This window comes from Salvelinus alpinus, chromosome 30, assembly GCF_045679555.1.
Source record: "Salvelinus alpinus chromosome 30, SLU_Salpinus.1, whole genome shotgun sequence".
NCBI lineage: Eukaryota > Metazoa > Chordata > Actinopteri > Salmoniformes > Salmonidae > Salvelinus > Salvelinus alpinus.
Window position 1 is genome coordinate 7861774 of NC_092115.1, and position 23317 is coordinate 7885090.

The following is a 23317-nucleotide window of genomic DNA, read 5'->3' on the forward strand; positions in this document are numbered from 1 at the left end:
CTTATAAACTCACTCACAGAGTCAGCGTATAGATCGATGTTGTTATCTGAAGCTGACCGGAACATATCCCAGTATGTGTGATCAAAACAGTCTTGAAGCATGGATTCCGATTGGTCAGACTAGTGTTGAATGGTTCTAGTCACTGGTACATCCTGTTTGATTTTCTGCCTATATGAGCAAGATGACGTGGTGGTCGGATTTGCCGAAGGGAGGGCGGGGGAGGGCTTTGTATGCATCGCAGAAGTTAGATTAGCAGTGATCGAGTGTATTAACCCCGTGAGTACTGCAATCAATATGCTGATAGAATTTAGGTAGCCTTGTTCTCAAATTTGCTTTGTTAAAATCCCAAACTACGATAAATGCAGCCTCAGGATATATGGTTTCCAGGTTACATAGAGACCAGTGTAGTTCCATGAGGGCCGTCTTGGCGTCTGCTTGAGGGGGAATGTACACAGCTGTGACGATAACTGACGAGAATTCTCAATGATGATGCTGACAGAGATGGTCGCCTTGATTCGAGTCCTCAGGAAACTATGCAGTATTTAGTTTTTTATGTATTATTTCTTACATTGTTACCCCAGGAAATGTTAAGTCTTATTACATACAGCCGGGAAGAACTATTGGATATAAGAGCAACGTCAACTTACCAACATTACGACCAGGAATACGACTGTCCCGAAGTGGATCCTATGTTTGGACCACCACCCAGGACATTGGATCTAATCCCAGAAGCCGATCCAAGACAACGGCACCGCAGAAGGGGCAGACGGAGCAGCCTCCTGGTCAGGCTCCGTAGACGTGCACATCGCTCACCGCTCCCGAGTATACTACTCGCCAATGTCCAGTCCCTTGACAACAAGGTAGACGAAATTCAAGCAAGGGTGGCCTTCCAGAGAGACATCAGAGATTGTAATATCCTCTGTTTCACAGAAACATGGCTTTCTCGGGATATGTTGTCGGAATCGGTTCAGCCACCGAGCTTCTCCATGCATCGTGCTGACAGATAAACACCTCTCTGGGAAGAGGAAGGGCGGGGGTGTATGCTTCATGATTAACGACTCATGGTGTAATCATAACAACATACAGGAACTCAAGTCCTTCTGCTCACCCGACCTAGAATTCCTTCCAATCAAATGCCGGCCATATTACCTCCCAAGAGCATTCAGGTGCGTGTGCCGCGGCAAATTTTCTTCACAATAAACAAACAGGTTCATTCTATTCAGAACCACCCAGGGTATGGCGCCATGTCATCTGGTAACTGTACATCAAACAGTGATCATTGACACTGTACTGTATATGACATGAGTTTTATGATATGGAAATGTAATGTGCACATTTGGACTCGTGGCTTTGGGCTTGCTTGTATGACATCAAAATACATTGAGTCTTCTTAATTTACAGCATCACTCAGACAACATAGCATTTGCAAAAGTTGTCCAATTACCAGGAGGGATGGGTATCTTCTTGTCGTGCTCAAATTCAGAACGGCTGTTAGTCAAACCCCATACAGAGCTGTGAAGCGCAGAGCCTATGGTCTGACGCTATGTATAGCATGTTACTGTACAGACACTACGTTCCAATTTAGGCAGTTATAAGTTCCCAAATGTACAGGTACGAGTTTAAAAAGGGCTCAGCATACATTACAGACAAAAAAAACGAAACATGCTGGTAAGGTAGTAGGAACTCAGGTGTGTGCAGAAACGCATAGCTCTATATAACACAAATGTTACAATGTCAATTCATGAGCCATATCTTTTGGACATCAATGTCAGTTGTGAAGATGTTCAGAAGTCTCCATCTTGTATCCACTGAAGTGTTACTCCTCTTCATCCCACCAGGCACTGTGTTTGACATGATGTCAAGGAAGGTTACCGCAGCGAACAGCTCGGCCGTAGCCAATCGAAACGCACAGGTGGGCCAGGCCTTCCCCTGTACCCATGACGGCGAGGATCCTAAAGTCAAGTGCACCTGTGGGACGCCTAGCAACGGACACAGCGTTCAAAACGGACATTAGGCACGGCACTGCGTTCTCCTATTTTAGCCATTTTAACAATGAACCGCCATTGTTTTGGAGAGGTACATCGTCGTGAAATAAAGAACAATTAAATTGAATATACAAATGTGTGGATTCTCATCCTTGAGGTTATGCTGCCACCTACTGTTTGTATTCTACCTACATGTCTTACCATTGACTTAGTGAAATTAAATTGTTATAATAACGTCACTTGGTGCACAATTCAGTTAAACCTTCATTACATTTATGCAGTAATGCCATATAATGTCAATCCCATATTGGTCAAATAAAATCACAGAATGGTTTTGGGTAAAATTCTGCTACCATATTCAGGTAGATTACATTTTTTTTAATAGAATAAACACAGACACTGTTATAACGTTTAGGCTACACATTGACTTCTCGTCTTGGTTTTCTTTTGGTGAGGCCACCATTTCATTTAATGAATGTATTGATGCCTGCCTATATGCCCGATTCTGGTCTCATTACATAAGACAGAGGGTTAATTAAGGCATAACAAAACGAAAGTAGGGTGGTTGGTCAGGGTGGATGGATGGGCATGTAATGCAAACGTCTAGTAACCTTTTGCATATTCAAATCTCCACATGGACAACTTGAGCATTTTAGCTAATTAGCAACTACTTACAACTTTTTAGCTACTTTAATAAAATGACTTAGGATGTTAGTTAACCTAACTCTTAACCCTAACCTTAAACTCTAACCCCTAGCCTAGCTAATGTTAACCACCTAGCTAACATTAGCGTTAGTACCTAAAATTAGCAACAACCAAGTGCAATCTGTAACGTACAGTATCATACGAATTGTAATTCGTAACATATCATACAAATTGGAATGTCCTCGGATTTACATTTACTATATTACGTCTGCGCCTGAGTTCAGGTTGCAACGTCCTACATTCAACCATCAAGCCTGGCTAATATTTCAAAACAAGTATTTTGTTTATGCCAGGCAAGCCCATCATGACATTCAAATCAGGAGGACCCCTTTCCTCAGCGTTATGGCTCATCTGCAGATGAGCCATAAGAGATGCAGTATTTGAGCCAATAAGGGTCAGTTACTGCAGCCACAACAACATTGAAACAAAATCCTACTTTAACCAATGACCAGCCAGCATGGAAAGCATGGACGGTTGCGCAAGTTTGGAACTGCATCGAGTGAAATTCCTTTAAAAGCCTCATTGTCACCTGTCCAGAGCACTAAGCTATGAATTGTATCCCGCCCTAACAGTGGTTGCCAATAATCTTGAAATGTAGAGAGCATTGTCCCCTGTTTATCACATGTTGAAATATTGACTTTGCCATGTTATTACATCATGATCATGTGATTTGGTAAAGAGGTTATTTGGTCATTTAAAAAAAAAAACTAGGAGGAAGAAAGGCACTCTTCATATAACTAAAATGCCTTTAAAGCGTGTTCAATGGAACAAAGATTTGAAAAACTCTGACGCGTTTCGGCATAGGCCGTCGTGGGAACTACTGGGAATTTGTTATAAACATTTTATTTTCCCAATTAAGAGGTATGATTATGGTAAAAAATATAACTGCTTCAAATGTGCTCCTACTCTCCATTGGGATAGTGAGATAGGTGTCAATGGGTTCAAACAGCTGAACTGTGAATAGCATTGTGGTTTCCTCCTCTAAACTTGTGACCTATAGCTTTACCTTAACCTTTTGTGATGTAGAGCTAATAGGTTGATTGTCAATAATGAGAGGCTGGTTATGGATAATGGAGGGGGGTTATGGATAATGGAGGGGGTTTATGGATAATGGAGGGGGGTTATGGATAATGGAGGGGGTTATGGATATTGGAGGGGGATTATGGATAATGGAGGGGGTTATGGATAATGGAGGGGGGTTATGGATAATGGAGGGGGTTATGGATATTGGAGGGGGATTATGGATAATGTATGGTGATTATGGATAATGGATCACCTGTGGAACTCCGTTTAGGAATACTAAACTGAAGCATGGAATGCTGTCATACCTTGTAACTTACATAAGACTGCTTACATAGAATGCTTACAGGGTCCTTTTGCAATGTGGGTGAACTATCCCTTGAACTATTAAAATGGTGGAAGCCCTCAATGGCAATGTCCATGCTAAAAGGGGTTATATATCAAATCAAGTTTATTTTATATAGCCCTTCGTACATCAGCTAATATCTCGAAGTGCTGTACAGAAACCCAGCCTAAAACCCCAAACAGCAAGCAATGCAGGTGTAGAAGCATATACATCTAGAGTACCTATTTCTATGGCATCAAATAACTGCTGCAGTTCCTACTTTTCAGTAAAGGTTTTAAAAATTACTCAAATTGAGACTGTTTGTATTAATGGGTTGTTCATATCAACCTGACTGAGGATTGCCTGTAAAACGTTTTTAAAATACACTGAACAAGCGGTTTGTTGATGTCAACGTTGTGAACAGATTGCCCCATGTTGCCGGTGTGGTTATGGTATAGGCAAGGCCTAAGCTATCAAACTGAAACCTCGTGTTTCAGTTTGATAATGCACGGCCCCGTGTCGCAAGGATCAGTACACAATTCCTGGAAGCTGAAAATCACCCCGTTCTTCCATGGCCTGCATACTCACCAGACATGCCCCCCTATAAGCTTGTTTGGGATGGTCTGGATCGACGTGTATGACAGCGCATTCCAGTTCCCGCCAATATCCAGCAACTTCGCACAGTCATTGAAGAGGAGTGGGACAACATTCCACAGGCCAACATCAACAGCCTGTTCAACTCTATGCGAAGGAGATGTCGAGCTGCATGAGGTAAATGGTGGTCACACCAGATACTGACTGGTTTATTGATCCACGCACCTACATTTTAATAAATAAAAAAAATCCGGGACCAACTGATGCATATCTGTAGCGTAATTAATTTATTTCAATTGACTGACAGTCACATCTTTGGAATTGTTACATTGTTGCGTTTTAAAGTGTTGTTCAGTATTGCTAATGGCGTGCATTGGCGTAACACTGGCCTGTAAGCGGCAGCACATACCTGTCATTCGTCTTGTTGGGCAAACTAGCCAAGCAACTGAAGAAGACGATTCTATGCGGAAGTAAAAAATAAATAAATAGGTTCTATACGGAAGTAGTGGCTTATTGACAATTCCCAGCTCGATCTACTATCGGTGAGATTTTAGTCTCTTTTTTTCGATCATTCTTATGCTAGTTACAGTCTCTTATTTCCTATTCTGTGCACCGACTAGCTCGATACGTGTTGTGTGATACATTTAAAGATGAAATGGTAATAAATCCTCGCATATAGCTCGAGAACTGTTAGGCTAAACCAATCTCGGATCAGTACTGTAAATCCTTTTTTAAATGGATAAACAAGGCTTTATCTGAAAACATTTTGTAATGCAAACAGTTTTATTATAGAATATCGCTATTTGTTTTAGTTAAACGATTATACCATCATTTGTCAATGTACTTTAACATTCATCCCATCAGTATAGGAGAAATCAGTCGTTTTTTCCCTGTAGGGTTTGCTATTTTTAGAAAGGTCATGCTCTTGGAAAATGGAAATTGCAGGAGGATTTGCCTCAGGTTTCATAAAGCTCTTATTCTGATGTAATTGACAGCATGTTCAGTTCCATTGCTACAAGGACACATTGGACCCAGTATTGGCGTAGCTAGTTTATTTGCAAATTTCACCAACATAACCATAGTATGATCGATTAACTTTGAGGTGTTATTTTATCAATGTTTTATCTATTAAGTAAAAACCTTTTCAGTGTCTGCATCCTTTTAAGGACGTATTTCTTGGATCAAGGCACCACACCATGACTGACCTTTGGCAGAATGCCATGGACCATGCTGTGGCTCTGGCCAGGAAAGCAGGATCGGTGAGTGTCTGTCAGTCTTTGTGTCTGTCTGACAGAGTTTGTGTCTGTCTGACTGACTTTGTGTCTGACTGTCTGTCTGACTTTGTGTCTGCTGTCTGACTTTGTGGCTGACTTCGTGTCTGACTTTGTGTCTGTCTGTCTGACTTTGTGTCTGTCTGTCTGACTTTGTGTCTGTCTGTCTGAGCGTGTGGTGGTGCTTCTTGTCTTGTGGTTTTCTTCACTGACCTTTCGGCTTCAGACAGAAGTTCCAGCATTCACCCGTGTGTCTATCTGCTGCAGCTTGTAAGGGACGCGGTACAGAATGACATGAAGGTTATGTTGAAGAGTTCTTCTGTGGACCTGGTGACTAAAACTGACCAAAAAGTGGAGCAACTCATTATAGACTCTGTGAAGGAGAAATTCCCCACGCACAGGTACATATCCTGGGACACACACACACACACACACACACACACACACACACACACACACTGGCACACTTATAGCCTATGAAAAGGAGAAGGATTTTTACAGGTATATTACAGAACCTCCCGATCATTATCTGTTGGTGTTCAGTGTTCAATCAGATGTTATAAAGGTGATATTATAAAGGTGATACTATACATGGTGTTCAGTGTTCAATCAGACGTTATAAAGGTGATATTATAAAGGTGATATTATACATGGCGTTTTCTAGATGATGCAGATATTATAAAGGTGTGTGGTATTTCTAAATTATGCAGACAATATGGACTTTAATTAAGATAGTTTAGTAGGTAGTGTAACAGAGGGAGCGATCTAGACATGTTCAATAAGAAAACATTTTGCTACGGAAAATGAAAATGAGCGTTTCAGATTGTCCCTCTCTGTTGCAGTCCGTTTCCTTTTAGTGCCTTAATGATCTTGCACGCAGAGAGCTGAAAACCCTGGCGAAGGCGCCTCCGGCTTTACTTAGAAACAAATGGAGGCGACTGGGTTTTCCTTTCCTGTGTGTAAGCGGCTTTATGAACATGACCTTGTTCTCCTTGTGTCACAGTTTTATAGGCGAGGAGTCGGTGGCTGCTGGAGAGCCCTGTGTTCTCACTGATAACCCTACCTGGATTGTTGACCCGGTAGACGGAACCACTAACTTTGTCCACGGGTAATTTATAAAATGATTGTTATTTTCTCTAATATGTGGTAATCGCTTTGTGTCGATTTAAATATCTTATTAAATAACCTGATTTCCATTTAATCCTAGAATTATTTAGTATGCGCGTTTGATCATGTAGCATTGGTTATCCTATTTAACACGGTCTTTCTGAAATCCATGGCTTCCACAGATATCCGTTTGTTGCCGTGTCTATTGGCTTTGCAGTCAACAGAAAGGCAAGTTTTCCTATTTAAATCATTCAGAGTTTTTCTTAGCCTAGAGAACTCATGTGACATTTCATTCTTCATACTTAATACTAAAATTGCAAAAGTTTTGCACCCACACGAGTAAATCTGCATCATAATTGTTGCAGTTGACAACTGTACTCTTGAACAATTAAGGTCATTTAAAACCAAACTTGTTTTTTGGACCTAGCATTCTGTGTTTCATAAATTTATATATTTTTTTTAATGGTCGACTGACCAGGAAGATCATGTATGTTTAAAACTAACCTAACCTCTTTTACGGTGTATACGGGGGTAGTGAATCCCTGTTCAGATTGCCACTGCAACAGACGTTCCTCTCTTGTGTCCCTCAGCTGGAGTTTGGAGTCGTGTACAGCTGCATAGAAGACAAGATGTACACAGCCAGGAAAGGGAAGGGAGCCTTCTGCGATGGACAGCTCCTTAATGTGTCGGACCAGAAAGGTTCAGTAGTTAGTTCAACCAGTGCATCTATAGTACTCTGTAATACTAGTATTACTATGTCTCTCTGAATTCACTACTATTCATATTTTCCTTTACTATACACCAGTGTTTCCCAATCTTTTATTTGGTGAAAAGCCACATATTTACATTTCCGTACTCCATTTGTGCTGAGTCCAGATTTACATTGTAGCCCTGCATTTAAACTAGTATTTTCATTTTTGTTAAAATAAGTATTACAATTCATGAGTATTACAATTCATGAGCATTACAATTCATGAGCATTACAATTCATGAGCATTACAATTCATGAGCATTACAATTCATAAGTATTACAATTCATACGTATTACAATTCATAAGCATTTGCAACATCTTTAGTTCTTAACAGAGATTTGTAAGCCTTTATACACATCATCACTCAATTCTGACCTACTTCCCTCCTCACACTCCCCTGCTAACCTTACCTCCCTGTCTCTCTTACCCTGTCTATCCAATAAACCTGAAATAGGAATGTCACTGAAGTGCTGAACTTTCTCATTACAGAAATCAGCCAGTCTATCATTGCTACTGAGTTTGGTTCCAACAGAGACACAGAGGTGGTTGACAAAATCTTCTCCAGCATGAGGAAGATCCTGTGTTTACCCATCCACGGGTAAGAATGCCCTGGCCACGTTTAGAATGTCATCCACGGGTAAGAATGCCCTGGCCACGTTTAGAATGTCATCCACGGGTAAGAATGCCCTGGCCACGTTTAGAATGTCATCCACTGGTAAGAATGCCCTGGCCACGTTTAGAATGTCATCCACGGGTAAGAATGCCCTGGCCACGTTCCCGAATGGCATACTTCCATACTACTTAGTAGGCATTGCGTGGAGGCTAAGTATGTAATAGTTTGCTTGAAAGACTAGGATGGCATACTACATTAGCTGAGAAATGAGTATGGGTCCACTCTGCATACTATTCAGGAAGTTCTTTTTCACAATAGGTATCCCAGAATGTATCCTATTGCTAGCGGAAAAACCTTCGTACCATCAGATAAGACTCTGCTCTGTGTGGGTAACTTGATGACGCTAACCCTAACTATGACGCTGGAAAATCCTTGTGCTAGCAATAGTCTTGTCCAATGAGAAATGCTAGTTTTAGTTGTCCGTTGTAAAACATTTTGTTACGGTAATGAACACAACCTCTCTCTGTCCATCTTCCTAGGATTCGAGGTGTTGGCACAGCGGCCACAAACATGTGTCTGGTGGCGTCGGGCTGCGTGGAGGCCTACTACGAGATAGGGATTCACTGCTGGGACATCGCTGCCGGGGCCATCATAGTCACAGAGGCAGGGGGCGTCCTCATGGATGTAGATGGTACGTCACTATATATCCCAGATAGCACATAGACCTCTGCCCAACATTTGGGCTCCTGAGTGGCGCAGGCGGTCTAAGACACTGCATCTCAGTGCTAGAGATGTCACTACAGACCCTGGTTCGATTCCAGGCTGTATCACATCCGGCCGTGATTGGAAGTCCCATAGGGGCGGTGCACAATTGGCCCAGCGTCGTCTGGGTTAGGGTTTGGCCGGTTTAGGCCGTCATTGTAAATAAGAATTTGTTTTCAACTGACTTGCCTAGTTAAATAAAGGTTACATTATTATTTTTATTATTTTAAACATAGGCACCATGAACACATTATTTGTTACTTTTATATTTTTTATATATTCTTTTTACTTCTCTATTATCTACTTAACAATAATTTGTTAAGCATTTCACTAAGGCGCATGTGACATACAATTTTGATTTGATTGGATACCTCGGGAAGATGCAGTGTTGACATCACTTTGGCCAGACGAATGGCTACTTTCTAAATTGTACAGATCTACGTTGCCAGGCAACAACGTTCTATTATGATGTCGCGGGCAGCGTCCCCATTCACCATGTGTAAACGCCTCTCCATACTACATATTCCCAGCACATTTTGATACGGCGGCCAAAAGTTTGCGTGTTCACTAGTAAAATGGGTGGGACCGTGTGGCGCTAACAACACCAAGGTTATGGGTTCAATTCCTGTAGGGATGAAACACATATACACTTTTACTGTACTGTGTGTCGCTTTGTATGGAAGTATCTGCTAAGTGGTATGTATCACAGTATAATAGTACTATTATTCACAATAGCACTCAAGATGCAATCACAGATCAGCATAGACTTCAATCAGTCCTCAATAACAATCGATTACCCAGATGCTGAGATTTGATCCGTTTGTAAAAATGAAAGTCTTTTTGTTGTTTGTAATTTAGCAGTTGTATTTTCATTAACAGTTTTACTTTCACAAGTTTTACTTTCATTATCAATAGTTAATTAAGATATAAGTTTCTTTACAGCTATAAAAAAAAATATTCCAACATGAATTGTTCATTTTTCTAGGTAGACCATTGGACCTCATGTCCAGAAGGGTCGTTGCTGCAAATAACAAGATAATCGCTGAAAGGATTGTCAAAGAGATTGACGTGTTTACCCCTCTGCGAGATGATGCACCTACAGAGACAAAAGACTGAACAAGGGAAAATTGCTATGTTTTATTAAGTTATATTCTTAGAAAAAAAATGTGTGTTTTTTTAAGCTTGTTTTATTTTTTTCAAAATGATATCACTGTTCTTGAACAATTCTGGTCATTTTAAAACCAAACTTTTTTGTCCTAGCATTCTGTGTTTTATATGTTTTTAATTCGTTCATTTTTAAATATTATAATTGTTTTATGTCAACTGACCAGGAAGATAATCTATGTTTTAAGTAATCCTGGATTACTTGTCTAGTGAATACCACCCTAGACACCATACAACCCTGGGTGGTATGAAATAGACAACCTGGGTGGTATTCACTAGACACCAGACAACACTGGGTGGTATGAAATAGACAACCTGGGTGGTAGTCACTAGACACCAGACAACACTGGGTGGTATGAAATAGACAACCTGGGTGGTAGTCACTAGACACCAGACAACACTGGGTGGTATGAAATAGACAACCTGGGTGGTAGTCACTAGACACCAGACAACACTGGGTGGTAGTCACTAGACAACCCTGGGTGGTAGTCACTAGACAACCCTGGGTGGTAGTCACTAGACAACCCTGGGTGGTAGTCACTAGACAACCCTGGGTGGTAGTCACTAGACACCAGACAACACTGGGTGGTATGAAATAGACAACCTGGGTGGTAGTCACTAGACACCAGACAACACTGGGTGGTAGTCACTAGACAACCCTGGGTGGTAGTCACTAGACAACCCTGGGTGGTAGTCACTAGACAACCCTGGGTGGTAGTCACTAGACAACCCTGGGTGGTAGTCACTAGACAACACTGGGTGGTATTCACTAGACAACCATGGGTGGTATTCACTAGACAACCATGGGTGGTAGTCACTAGACAACCATGGGTGGTAGTCACTAGACAACCCTGGGTGGTAGTCACTAGACAACCCTGGGTGGTAGTCACTAGACAACCCTGGGTGGTAGTCACTAGACAACCCTGGGTGGTAGTCACTAGACAACCCTGGGTGGTAGTCACTAGACAACCCTGGGTGGTAGTCACTAGACAACCCTGGGTGGTATTCACTAGACACTAGACAACCCTGGGTGGTAGGCACTAGACAACCCTGGGTGGTAGTCACTAGACAACCCTGGGTGGTAGTCACTAGACAACCCTGGGTGGTATTCACTAGACACTAGACAACCCTGGGTGGTATGAAATAGACAACCTGGGTGGTAGTCACTAGACACTAGACAACCCTGGGTGGTAGTCACTAGACACTAGACAACCCTGGGTGGTAGTCACTAGACAACCCTGGGTGGTAGTCACTAGACAACCCTGGGTGGTAGTCACTAGACACTAGACAACCCTGGGTGGTATGAAATAGACAACCCTGGGTGGTAGTCACTAGACACTAGACAACCCTGGGTGGTAGTCACTAGACAACCCTGGGTGGAAATCATTACACACTAGACAACCATCTGTGGTATTCATTAGACACCAGACAACATTGGATGGTATTCACTAGACACCAAACAACCATGGTTGGTATTCACTAGACAACCCTGGGTGGTATGCAGTAGACAACATACCACTGGGTGGTATTCACTAGACACCATACAACCCTGGGTGGTAGTCACTAGACAACCCTGGGTGGTAGTCACTAGACAACCATGGGTGGTATACACTAGACAACCATGGGTGGTATACACTAGACACCTGACAACCCTAGGTGGTATTCACTAGACAACCCTGGGTGGTAGTCACTAGACAACCATGGGTGGTATACACTAGACAACCATGGGTGGTATACACTAGACACCTGACAACCCTAGGTGGTATTCACAAAGCACTAGACAACCATGGGTGGTAGTCACTAGACAACCATGGGTGGTATACACTAGACAACCATGGGTGGTATACACTAGACACCATACAACCCTAGGTGGTATTCACTAGACAACCCTGGGTGGTATTCACTAGACACTAGACAACCCTGGGTGGTATTCACTAGATAAACCTGAGTGGTATTCACTAGATAAACCTGAGTGGTATTCACTAGATAAACCTGAGTGGTATTCACTAGACACTAGACAACCCTGGGTGGTATTCACTAGACACTAGACAACCATGGGTGGTATTCACTAGACACTAGACAACCCTGGGTGGTATTCACTAGATAAACCTGAGTGGTATTCACTAGACACTAGACAACCCTGGGTGGTATTCACTAGACACTAGACAACCCTGGGTGGTATTCACTAGATAAACCTGAGTGGTATTCACTAGACACTAGACAACCCTGGGTGGTATTCACTAGACAACCATGGGTGGTATTCACTAGACACTAGACAACCCTGGGTGGTATTCACTAGATAAACCTGAGTGGTATTCACTAGACACTAGACAACCCTGGGTGGTATTCACTAGACAACCCTGGGTGGTATTCACTAGACAACCCTGAGTGGTATTCACTTGCTTCCTCATGGCTCTGGGGATATTGTATGTGTTACCTGCTTGGACAACACATTATTTTCATGGATCATGAAAGGGGCTGAATTGGGGAGAGTGGTGAAGATGTTGTGAAAGTGTCAAGTTACCAAACAAACTAGTTAGCCCATTATGATGCCAGTGTGGTTACTGTCCTGTGGAACTGAAACAGTACCAGCTAAATAAACCAACTTCTTATTTTCCTTGTTGGGGAAACCTGTGGTTGAGACAGAAATATAAGATTCTGAATCATTTTGATGCCTAAGGCAGGCACAAGGACACTCAAGCTGTGAAACAATGATCGGATTCAGAAACAAACCCTAGTACAACACAGCAATCTGCCCACAGGTATTTTCTGAGCATGAGAACCTCTTTCAGCAAACCTTTTTAATCCACTTTACTGGTGACCTTACTGTAGGAGTTATGACCACTAAAAAAATAATGACCTTACAACAGTAGTGCCACGACAACAAAACATATTTTTTTATATATATACAGTACCAGTCAAAAGTTTGGACACACCTACTCATTCCACAAATATTTTCTAAACTCTGCAAAAAAAAGAAATGTCCCTTTTTCAGGACCCTGTCCTTCAAAGATAATTTGTATAAAAAATATTTAAAAAACCTTCACAGACCTTCATTGTAAAGGGTTTAAACACTGTTTCCCATGCTTGTCCAATGAACCATAAACAATTAATGAACATGCACCTGTGGAACGGTCATTAAGACACTAACAGCTTACAGACGGTAGGCAATTAAGGTCACAGTTATGAAAACTTAGGACACTAAAGAGGCCTTTCTACTGACACTGAAAAACACCAAACGAAAGATGCCCAGGGTCCCTGCTCATCTGTGTGAACATGCCTTAGGCATGCTGCAAAGAGGCATGAAGACAGCAGATCTGGCCAGGGCAATAAATTGCGATGTCTGTACTGTGAGACGCCTAAGACAGCGCTACAGGGCGGACAGCTGATCGTCCTCGCATTGACGTTTCTTTTTTCCGCTGAGTTTATGTTCATGGTGTTAATCGTTTCTGCAAGCCATCTATGGAAGCCAGCGGGGGTGGGTGACTTCCATTCTGTGAGGATACTTTTTTATTTTGGGCAGCCACACATTCCAAACATCAGTCTGTTGTTCCTCATAGGACAAGTCCGAATAGCCAAAGAGAGAAAGTTCTGGGTCAGGTTCAGTGGCCCTCTCATATGAATACCAATCAAAGATGTTCACCCCGAAAATGAGGAAGTAGGGGGCGGAGCCAAAAAATACGAGTTAATGAACCCTCCAAGACTTTACATTGGTCACACAGTGTGGAGACCTGGTCAGTAAACTCTATGTCATTTGGTTTTGGAGTAATGAAGTCTATGCATGACTTTGTATCGTATCCATTGATATCTGGCATTGATGTAATAGGAGTGAATTGTAGACAGGGGCTACTCCCCATAGATTATCTGAGATCTCAATATTTAACTCTTTACCCTAGGTCTCCTTGAGATGACTAGTAGAGCTCTCTGTATAGTTTTTTATTTGACTAGGCAAGTCAGTTAAGAAAAAAATCTTATTTACAATGACAGCCTAGGAACAGTGGGTTAACTGCCTTGTTCAGGGGCAGAATGACAGATTTTTTACTTGTCAGCTCAGGGATTCGATCTATCAACCTTTCACTTACTGGCCCGACGCGCTAACCCACAAGGTTACCTGCTTATAGTTGGAGAAAAGGAAACAGACAAACTGTGAGACTAGGTGTTTTGAATTAGGAGGGCGCCGTAGCAGATCATAAAATGAATGTTGTACAAGGAGGGTTTCAACATTTTGAATTTTCCCTTTTGAAATTTGTTCTTTAAATTGGAGAGATCTTCAATTGTGGCCAGTCCCTTCTCCCTCCACTCAACAAACAACTTATCAGACAGAGATGGAACAAAAAGAATGATTAAAGCATATCGGGGTTATATATACAGAGATATCAGGCACCTTATAAACATGCTTAGTATGGTTTAGAATTCGTAAAGGACTTCTCAAAACAGCGTTGTTGCCTGTCAGATTGTTTGGGCACTCTGCTTTAAAGAAAAGCATCTCTGGAAGAGAACAATTTGTTGCAGTCTTGTCTTCCTTATTTATCCACAGGGGGGCAACCTTGTCCAATTTATCTGTGAAACCCAGTTGCTAGTACGTTAATGCCCTAGCATTTGCAGCACAGTAATAATGTTTAAAGATGGGTAAGTCTAGGCCAACCATTTCCCTTGGGCTTTTGCAAGTGGCTTCACAAATACGACGGGCTTTGTAACCTCAGACAAATGGAATGATTGTCGAGTCCAATGTTTTTAAAAATGAAGAGGTAAGAAAAATTGGAAGATTCTGGCAAAGCTAAAGTAACCCGGGAAGAGAAACCATTTTTATGGCATAAATGTGCCCCATCATAGAAAGAGGCAATATTCTCCACTTCTCTATGTTTTGTTTTAGCTTTGCAACCAGCACATTGTAGTTAACCTTGAGGATGAGCACATTGTAGTTAACCTTGAGGATGAGCACACTGTAGTTAACCTTGAGGATGAGCACATTGTAGTTAACCTTGAGGATGAGCACACTGTAGTTAACCTTGAGGATGAGCACACTGTAGTTAACCTTGAGGATGAGCACACTGTAGTTAACCTTGAGGATGAGCACACTGTAGTTAACCTTGAGGATGAGCACACTGTAGTTAACCTTGAGGATGAGCAACCAGCACACTGTAGTTTGAGCTTGAGGATGAGCACACTGTAGTTAACCTTGAGGATGAGCACACTGTAGTTAACCTTGAGGATGAGCACACTGTAGTTAACCTTGAGGATGAGCACACTGTAGTTAACCTTGAGGATGAGCACACTGTAGTTAACCTTGAGGATGAGCACACTGTAGTTAACCTTGAGGATGAGCACACTGTAGTTAACCTTGAGGATGAGCACACTGTAGTTAACCTTGAGGATGAGCACACTGTAGTTAACCTTGAGGATGAGCAACCAGCACACTGTAGTTAACCTTGAGGATGAGCACACTGTAGTTAACCTTGAGGATGAGCAACCAGCACACTGTAGTTTGAGCTTGAAGATGAGCTTTGGGTTTCTAGGTATTGTTTTTGTCCCAGGTAAGTTAAGTGGTCATGCACCACTTTAAATTGTCTCCTCTCTAGCTCACTTGCTGTCATATTGCCTGAGAGACATACGAGATCACTTTTGCCCCAATTTAGTTCTATAGCCAGATAGATTGACAAATGAATCGATTAGCTGTAATAGACTACGGACAGAAGCTACTGGGTCTGAGAGGTATAGAAGCATGTCGTCTGCATATAACAAAAATGCGGCTTTCTATGTTTCCTACCTTAAGACCTATATATTAGGATGATCCTTATTTTTTTTTTATCTCTAGGGGGTTCAAAGGGCTACAGTGAAGAACAGATGACTGAGTGGGAAACCCTGCAGGGCAGATCTATGTAGTTCAATGGGACTGGATTTGTCGCTATCGGTCAGAATAGAGGATGTTGGGCAGGCACAGAGCATATTTTGACCAAGGTGGCAAATGAGTCGCCAAAATCCAAAACCTAGTGAGTGCTTCGAACATGTATGACCATTCTATTTGGTCAAATGTTTTTATGAGCATCTAGTGACATAATAGCCACCTTGGAGACTTTCCCATGATTTTGCATACAGGATGTTATTAAGCAGCCCGCGTACATTAGAAAAAGAGAACCTGTCTGGGATAAAAACCCTGTCTGATCCGGATGAATAATGGTTGTTACATGTTTGTTCAGCCTGTTAGCAAGCACTTTGGTGATTAACTTTTATTATTTTTTTTTTTTTTACGAAATTGAGCAGTGCTATCGGTCTATAATTTGCAGGATCTTTTTCTTCTCTGTCTTTTTAAACAGAAGGCAGAGACTGTTATTTGTAACTGTTATTTTCTGTTGAGTCAGTGATCCTCTTTGAGTAAGAGTGGGACCATTAGGGGCCTGCAGCCTTTTCAGGTGGGAAATGTTTTTATTGCCTCCATTTATTTTCCCTCTGTTGTGAAATTTGAGTCCAATTCTCTTTTTTTGTTTTTTTGTTGGGCGCTATCATCAAGTTTTGGCAGCCTGATGGAATCAAAGAAGGCTGATAAATCAGAACTAGAAGCATGGGATCTGGAACAGTATAGCTCGGAGTAAAACTCTTTGAGGCAGTTGTTTATCTCTTTAGGATCTGTCAGCAACATGTCCACCTCAGACCGGATTTTATGGATTGGTCTATTAGCTTGTGTACCTTTTTTAGTTGTCTAGCCAACAAACCTTTCCCGGTTTGTCCCTTAGTTCAAATTGTTTTTGTCTCAGCTTTAACAGGAAGTTACTGACCCGAGAACCAAGAAAATAGTTGTATTCATATTTTACCTTAAAAAAATGTGTTGTAGTCGACCTGAGAGAGTGAAGTTCTGTAATGCCTCTAAAGCTGTTTTTTATCCAGTCACATGCGATTCCCTTTTCTTAATGGCAGACTCATATAAAATAATATGACCTCTCATAACCACTTTAAAAGTTTCCCATAGTGTAGAATCAGAGACCACTCCTATGTCATTAGTCTCGAGGAACTCCTTCAACTTGGCTGTCATGCAGTCAATGAATGCTTGGTCTGCGATCAACTGTAATTCAGTTTTTTTTTTAAAGAAAGATCGCGGAACAATATAATTGGACTGTGATCACTTATTAAGATGCTATGGTTTTTCGAATGGATCACATTGGGTATCAGTTTGGAATCTATTAGGAAGTAGTCGACTCTAGAATAAGACTTGTGAGAGTAGAATAAGTGAGTCTTTGTCTGTGGGATGTTGCAGTCTCTAGATGTCCACTAGATTCCTGAATACGTTTAGATTATTCAGAACCTGGACAGAGGTGATATTCTGGTGGAGTACGTGTAGACATTCTGTCAAGATACGGATAAATTAAAATCGCCTCCAATTATTAGATTACTGGTAAATCAAATCAAAAACAGGAAGAAAGACGTTCAATAACGCCATAGACGTTCAATAGGGTGACAGGAAAATACGTTCAATAGGGTGACAGGGAAAGACGTTCAATAGAGTGACAGGGAAAGACGTTCAATAGGGTGACAGGGAAAGACGTTCAATAGGGTGACAGGGAAAGACATTCGATAATGCTATAGACATTCAATAGTGTGACAGGAAAAGACATTCAATAGGGTGACAGGGATAGACGTTCAATAGGGTGACAGGGAAAGACGTTCAATAACGCCATAGACGTTCAATAGGGTGACAGGGAAAGACGTTCAATAACGCCATAGACGTTCAATAGGGTGACAGGGAAAGACGTTCAATAGGGTGAAGAGGGAAAGACGTTCAATAACGCCATAGACGTTCAATAGGGTGACAGGAAAAGACATTCAATAGGGTGACAGGGATAGACGTTCAATAGGGTGACAGGGAAAGACGTTCAATAACGCCATAGACGTTCAATAGGGTGACAGGGAAATACGTTCAATAGGGTGACGGAAAGACGTTCAATAGGGTGACAGGGAAAGACGTTCAATAACGCCATAGATGTTCAATAGGGTGACAGGGAAAGACGTTCAATAGGGTGACAGGGAAAGACGTTCATTAACGCCATAGACGTTCAATAGGGTGACAGGGAAAGACGTTCAATAGGGTGACAGGGAAAGACGTTCAATAACGCCATAGACGTTCAATAGGGTGACAGGGAAAGACGTTCAATAGGGTGACAGGGAAAGACGTTCAATAGGGTGACAGGGAAAGACGTTCAATAACGCCATAGACGTTCAATAGGGTGACAGGGAAAGACGTTCAATACGGTGACATGGAAAGACGTTCAATAACGCCATAGTCGTTCAATAGGGTGACAGGAAAAGACGTTCAATAACGCCACAGACGTTCAATAGGGTGACAGGAAAAGACGTTCAATAGGGTGACAGGGAAAGACGTTCAATAGGGTGACATGGAAAGACGTTCAATAATGCCATAGACGTTCAATAGGGTGACAGGGAAAGACGTTCAATAGGGTGACAGGGAAAGACGTTCAATAACGCCATAGATGTTCAATAGGGTGACAGGGAAAGACGTTCTATAGGGTGACAGGGAAAGACGTTCAATAGGGTGACAGGGAAAGACGTTCAATAACGCCATAGATGTTCAATAGGGTGACAGGGAAAGACGTTCTATAGGGTGACAGGGAAAGACGTTCAATAGGGTGACAGGGAAAGACGTTCAATAACGCCATAGATGTTCAATAGGGTGACAGGGAAAGACGTTCTATAGGGTGACAGGGAAAGACGTTCAATAGGGTGACAGGGAAAGGCGTTCAAAAACGCTACAGACATTCAATAGGGTGACAGGGAAAGAGTTAATATTCATTGATACTACGATGTACCTACCATGCAGGTCTGTAGACATGGACGAGAGTTGAAAAGGGTTATTTTTTACGAAAGAGAATAGCAATACCTCCAGCTTTGGAAGAAAAGGGTAATTGATAAACTTGAGAAATCCAATTGGATCTTAGACACCTCTGCTCTGTGTCTTTTATGTATGTTTCTTGTAGGAAAATGATGTCAGCACCAAGGGATTCCATGAGACTACCATGACACCTTTAACATCTGACTGATTTCCATGATAATTTCCTGGCATTCGGTAGGTATTCCGACCCCTTGACTTTTTTCACAAGTTACGTTACAGCCTTATTTCTAAAATGTATTACATCGATTTTTTTTACTCATTAATCTACACAATGCCCCATAATGACAAAGCAAAAACAGGTTGTTTGAATAAAATAAACAAAACGGAAATATTACATTTACATAAGTATTCAGACCCTTTACTCAGTACTTTGTTGAAGCAACTTTGGCAGCGATTACAGCCTCAAGTCTTATTGGGTATGGCGCTACAAGCTTGGCACACCTGTATTTTGGGAGTTTCTCCCATTCTTCTCTGCAGATCCTCTCAAGCTCTGTCAGGTTGGATGGGGAGCGTCGCTGCACAGCTATTTTCAGGTCTCTCCAGAGATGTTAGATTGGGTTCAAGTCCGGGCTCTGGCTGGGCCAATCAAGGACATTCAGAGTCTCGTCCCGAAGCCCCGCTTGCATTGTCTTGACTGTGTGCTTAGGGTCGTTGTCCTGTTGGAAGGTGAACCTTCACCCCAGTCTGAGGTCCTGAGCTCCCTGGAGCAGGTTTTCATCAAGGATTTCTCTGCTCCTTTCATCTTTCCCTTGACTCTGACTAGTCTCCCAGTCCCTGCCGCTGAAAAACATCCCAACAGCATGATGCTGCCACCACCATGCTTCACCATAGGGATGGTGCCAGGTTGCCTCCTGATGTGACGCTTGGCATTCAGGCCAAAGAGTTCAATCTTGGTTTCATCAGACCAGAGAATCTTGTTTCTCATGGTCTGAGAGTCTTTAGGTGCCTTTTGGCAAACTCCAAGCGGGCTGGCATGTGCCTTTTACTGAAGAGTGGCTTCCATCTGGCCACTCTACCATAAAGGCCTGATTGGTGGAGTGCTGCAGAGATGGTTGTCCTTCTGGAAGGTTCTCCCATCTCCACAGAGGAACTCTAGAGCTGTCAGTGACCATTGGGTTCTTGGTCCCCTCCCTGACCAAGGTCCTTTTCCCCGATTGCTCAGTTTTACCGGTCAGCCAGCTCTAGGAAGAGTTTTGGTGGTTCCTAACTTCTTCCATTTAAGAATGATGTGGGCCACTGTGTTCCTGGGGACCCTTAATGCTGCAAAACATTTTGGTACTCTTCCCCAGATCCTGTCTCGGAGCTCTACGTACAATTCCTTCGAACTCATGGCTTAGTTTTTACTCTGACATGCACTGTCATCTGTGGGACCTTTATATAGACAGATGTGTGCCATTCCAAATCATGTCCAATCAATTGAATTAACCACCCCTGGACTCCAATCAAGTTGTAGAAACATCTCATGGATGATCAATGCAAACAGAATGCGCCTGAGCTCAACTTCGAGTCTCATAGCAAAGGGTCTGAATACTTATATAAATAAGGTATTTATGTTGTTGTTTTTCTCAATAATTAAAAACATTATTATGTGGTTATTAAATGTTATTACGTGGTTTTGTGTGTAGATTGATGAGGATTTTATTTTTTATTTAATCCATTTTAGAATAAGGCTGTAACGTAACAAAATGTTGAAAAAGTCAAAGGGTCTGACTACTTTCTGAATGCACTGTATATCCAAGGTCATTTCAAATAAAACATCTTATTAAACATGTACGAATGAAAATAAAACGTAAAACAGACCTAATACTAAGCTAGCAAGCTAACAACATTCAAACTTAACCGCCCTCTCCGCGTTTTTTGGTAAAAGCATAATACGTTACCGTTTATGAATAAACATAAAATCTACTGTTTGCTCAGTCAATATCCCAAAACATTTGTGGCGAATGTTTTCACCCTTTCAGGGGGTTTGTTGTCATTTTGACACTTAGCTTGCTGCCTCCTCAGGCTCCGTGAAGACTCTGGTCGTGCGTTTGTGATGGACATGTAGCTTGGCTGGAAAACGCAGACTGTACATCCTGAATTGCAGGAACACCCTGAATTGCGGGCTGCAGTTGCATACTATTGTAATAAACTGCATGCTTTCCCAGTCATAGTGGAAGGACCATACATCATACTATATCAAAGTGTGACTCCAAGTTTACTTCGATATGATGGTTATTATATCAATATTTGCACATAAAAGCATTTCCACTGCAATTTCTCGTATAATTTATTACAAAAAGATCCCACCTTGTCTAGGATATTTTGTTTTGTCGACATTTTCAAAGTTCACATTTTCAAATTTGCTGTTTCCATCAGGCCTGTCGTGAAATGTTTTATCCGACGTACTTTAGTCTCATACAAAGGTTGGATGGAAACCTGGTTATTGTCTGGGGAAAAAATTGGTTGATGCCTAACAAATATTGTATACCAAACAAGTTTAAGGAAGTGCACTTTAAGATTCTACATAAGATACTGTATATCCATGTAAATCCATGTTGTCCATATTTTGGGATGTTGATGATACGTGTTCTATAAATGTAAATCTGTAATAGATTTTTTCCAAAACATTGCAGAGTACTTATTCATCTTTTGGAACACTACCCATGTTTTGACATTAAGGATATTGTATTTTACTATTGCAATGATGACAAGACCATAGAAAGTATTGTGATTTTAAAAAAATATTGTTGCAAAATAATTTATACACAAACCAAAATTACAAATATTTCTGATCGAATTGAATCATCTTATCAAGACGTTATACCTAGTTTATAACAGAAATAATAATTATAATGAGATGCTTCTTATGTTTTATTTGTTCGCAGGTAGCCTAGTGGTTATGTAACCGATGTGAAATGGCTAACTAGTTAGCGGTGGTGCGCGCTAATAGTGTTTCAATCGGTGACGTCACTCTCTCTGAGACCTTGAAGTAGTTGTTCCCCTTGCTCTGCAAGGGCCGCGGCTTTTGTGGCTCGATGGGTAACGATGCTTCGAGGGTGGCTGTTGTTGATGTGTGCAGAGGGTCCCTGGTTCGAGGCAAGGAGAGGGACGGAAGCTATACTGTTACAGTTAGAGCGTTGGTCCCGTAACCAAAAGGTTGCTAGATCAAATCTATTGTTCTGCCCCTGAACAAGGCAGTTAACCCACTGTTCCCCCAGTAGGCTGTCATTGAAAATAAGAATTTGTTCTTAACTGACTTACCTAGCTAAATAAAACATATTTAAGGTCTCTGTGTGTTTTATTTTGCTGTAGACGTGTTTGATGTAGTGATGTTTGTTTTGTGATATAGATGTGTTTGATGTGGTGATGTTTGTTTTGTGATATAGACGTGTTTGATGTGGTGATGTTCGTTTTGCGGTAGACGTGTTTGATGTAGTGATGTTTGTTTTGCTGTAGACGTGTTTGATGTAGTGATGTTTGTTTTGTGATATAGATGTGGTGATGTTTGTTTTGTGATATAGACGTGTTTGATGTGGTGATGTTCGTTTTGCGGTAGACGTGTTTGATGTAGTGATGTTTGTTTTGCGGTAGATGTGTTTGATGTAGTGATGTTCCTTTTGCGGTAGATGTGTTTGATGTAGTGATGTTCGTTTTGCGGTAGACGTGTTTGATGTAGTGATGCAAGTTGTTGATTGATGATCATTTTTATAACGAATATCTGTGCCCGATATTTGTAATTAGTATAATTAGTATAAGTAATAATAATACAATTTAAAAAGACAGGAAGAGTAGCTAGTTTCTTCTTCGGTGGGGTTTTATGGCGAACTACACTCAAAAAGGTGTCACCAACTGAACAGCGGTGGAAAACTCACAAACAGTAATTTCCATTACGGGGAAGGGAAAATTATCTTAGGCTCCACAAACTACAAAAATAATTAACAAAATTAAATAAATAATATAAATTCCCACTCCTTCAGTCATTTGAAAACTCCAATACCCTGCTCAGGACTCATCACTTTTAAAACAGATGATCCTTTCAACATCTTGGACATCTTGGCTTCTCCCTTCTGCACACACTTGAAACATGCCTGAAATGCTCTGACTCTGTAGTTTATATACCTCAACTGCACTTGAGTAG

At 41.5% G+C, this 23317-nt stretch overlaps 1 protein-coding gene across 2 annotated transcripts; it reads left to right on the forward strand.

Annotated features, from left to right (window-relative positions):
• The first annotated feature begins 5052 nt into the window (after positions 1-5052).
• Positions 5053-10396, forward strand: impa1 (inositol monophosphatase 1). Of its 2 annotated transcripts, none has more exons than XM_071375962.1 (9): positions 5053-5171; positions 5778-5888; positions 6168-6301; positions 6904-7008; positions 7190-7235; positions 7598-7706; positions 8249-8357; positions 8912-9063; positions 10120-10396. In XM_071375962.1, exons 2-9 carry the CDS (start codon positions 5826-5828, stop codon positions 10248-10250), a joined length of 849 nt encoding a protein of 282 aa, XP_071232063.1. In that variant the 5' UTR covers positions 5053-5171; positions 5778-5825; the 3' UTR covers positions 10251-10396. The 2 variants fall into 2 exon arrangements, with proteins under 2 accessions (XP_071232063.1, XP_071232064.1); XM_071375963.1 differs by having other exon boundaries at positions 5796-5888.
• Positions 10397-23317: the final 12921 nt, after the last annotated feature.

Bases quoted from the DNA above. Each gene is read 5' to 3' on its own strand.
- impa1 (XM_071375962.1), top strand. From the start codon at position 5,826: ATGACTGACCTTTGGCAGAATGCCATGGACCATGCTGTGGCTCTGGCC. The intron at 6,302-6,903 runs GTACATATCCTG...CTTGTGTCACAG, and splicing joins GAGAAATTCCCCACGCACAG to TTTTATAGGCGAGGAGTCGG. The intron at 9,064-10,119 runs GTACGTCACTAT...TCATTTTTCTAG, and splicing joins CGTCCTCATGGATGTAGATG to GTAGACCATTGGACCTCATG.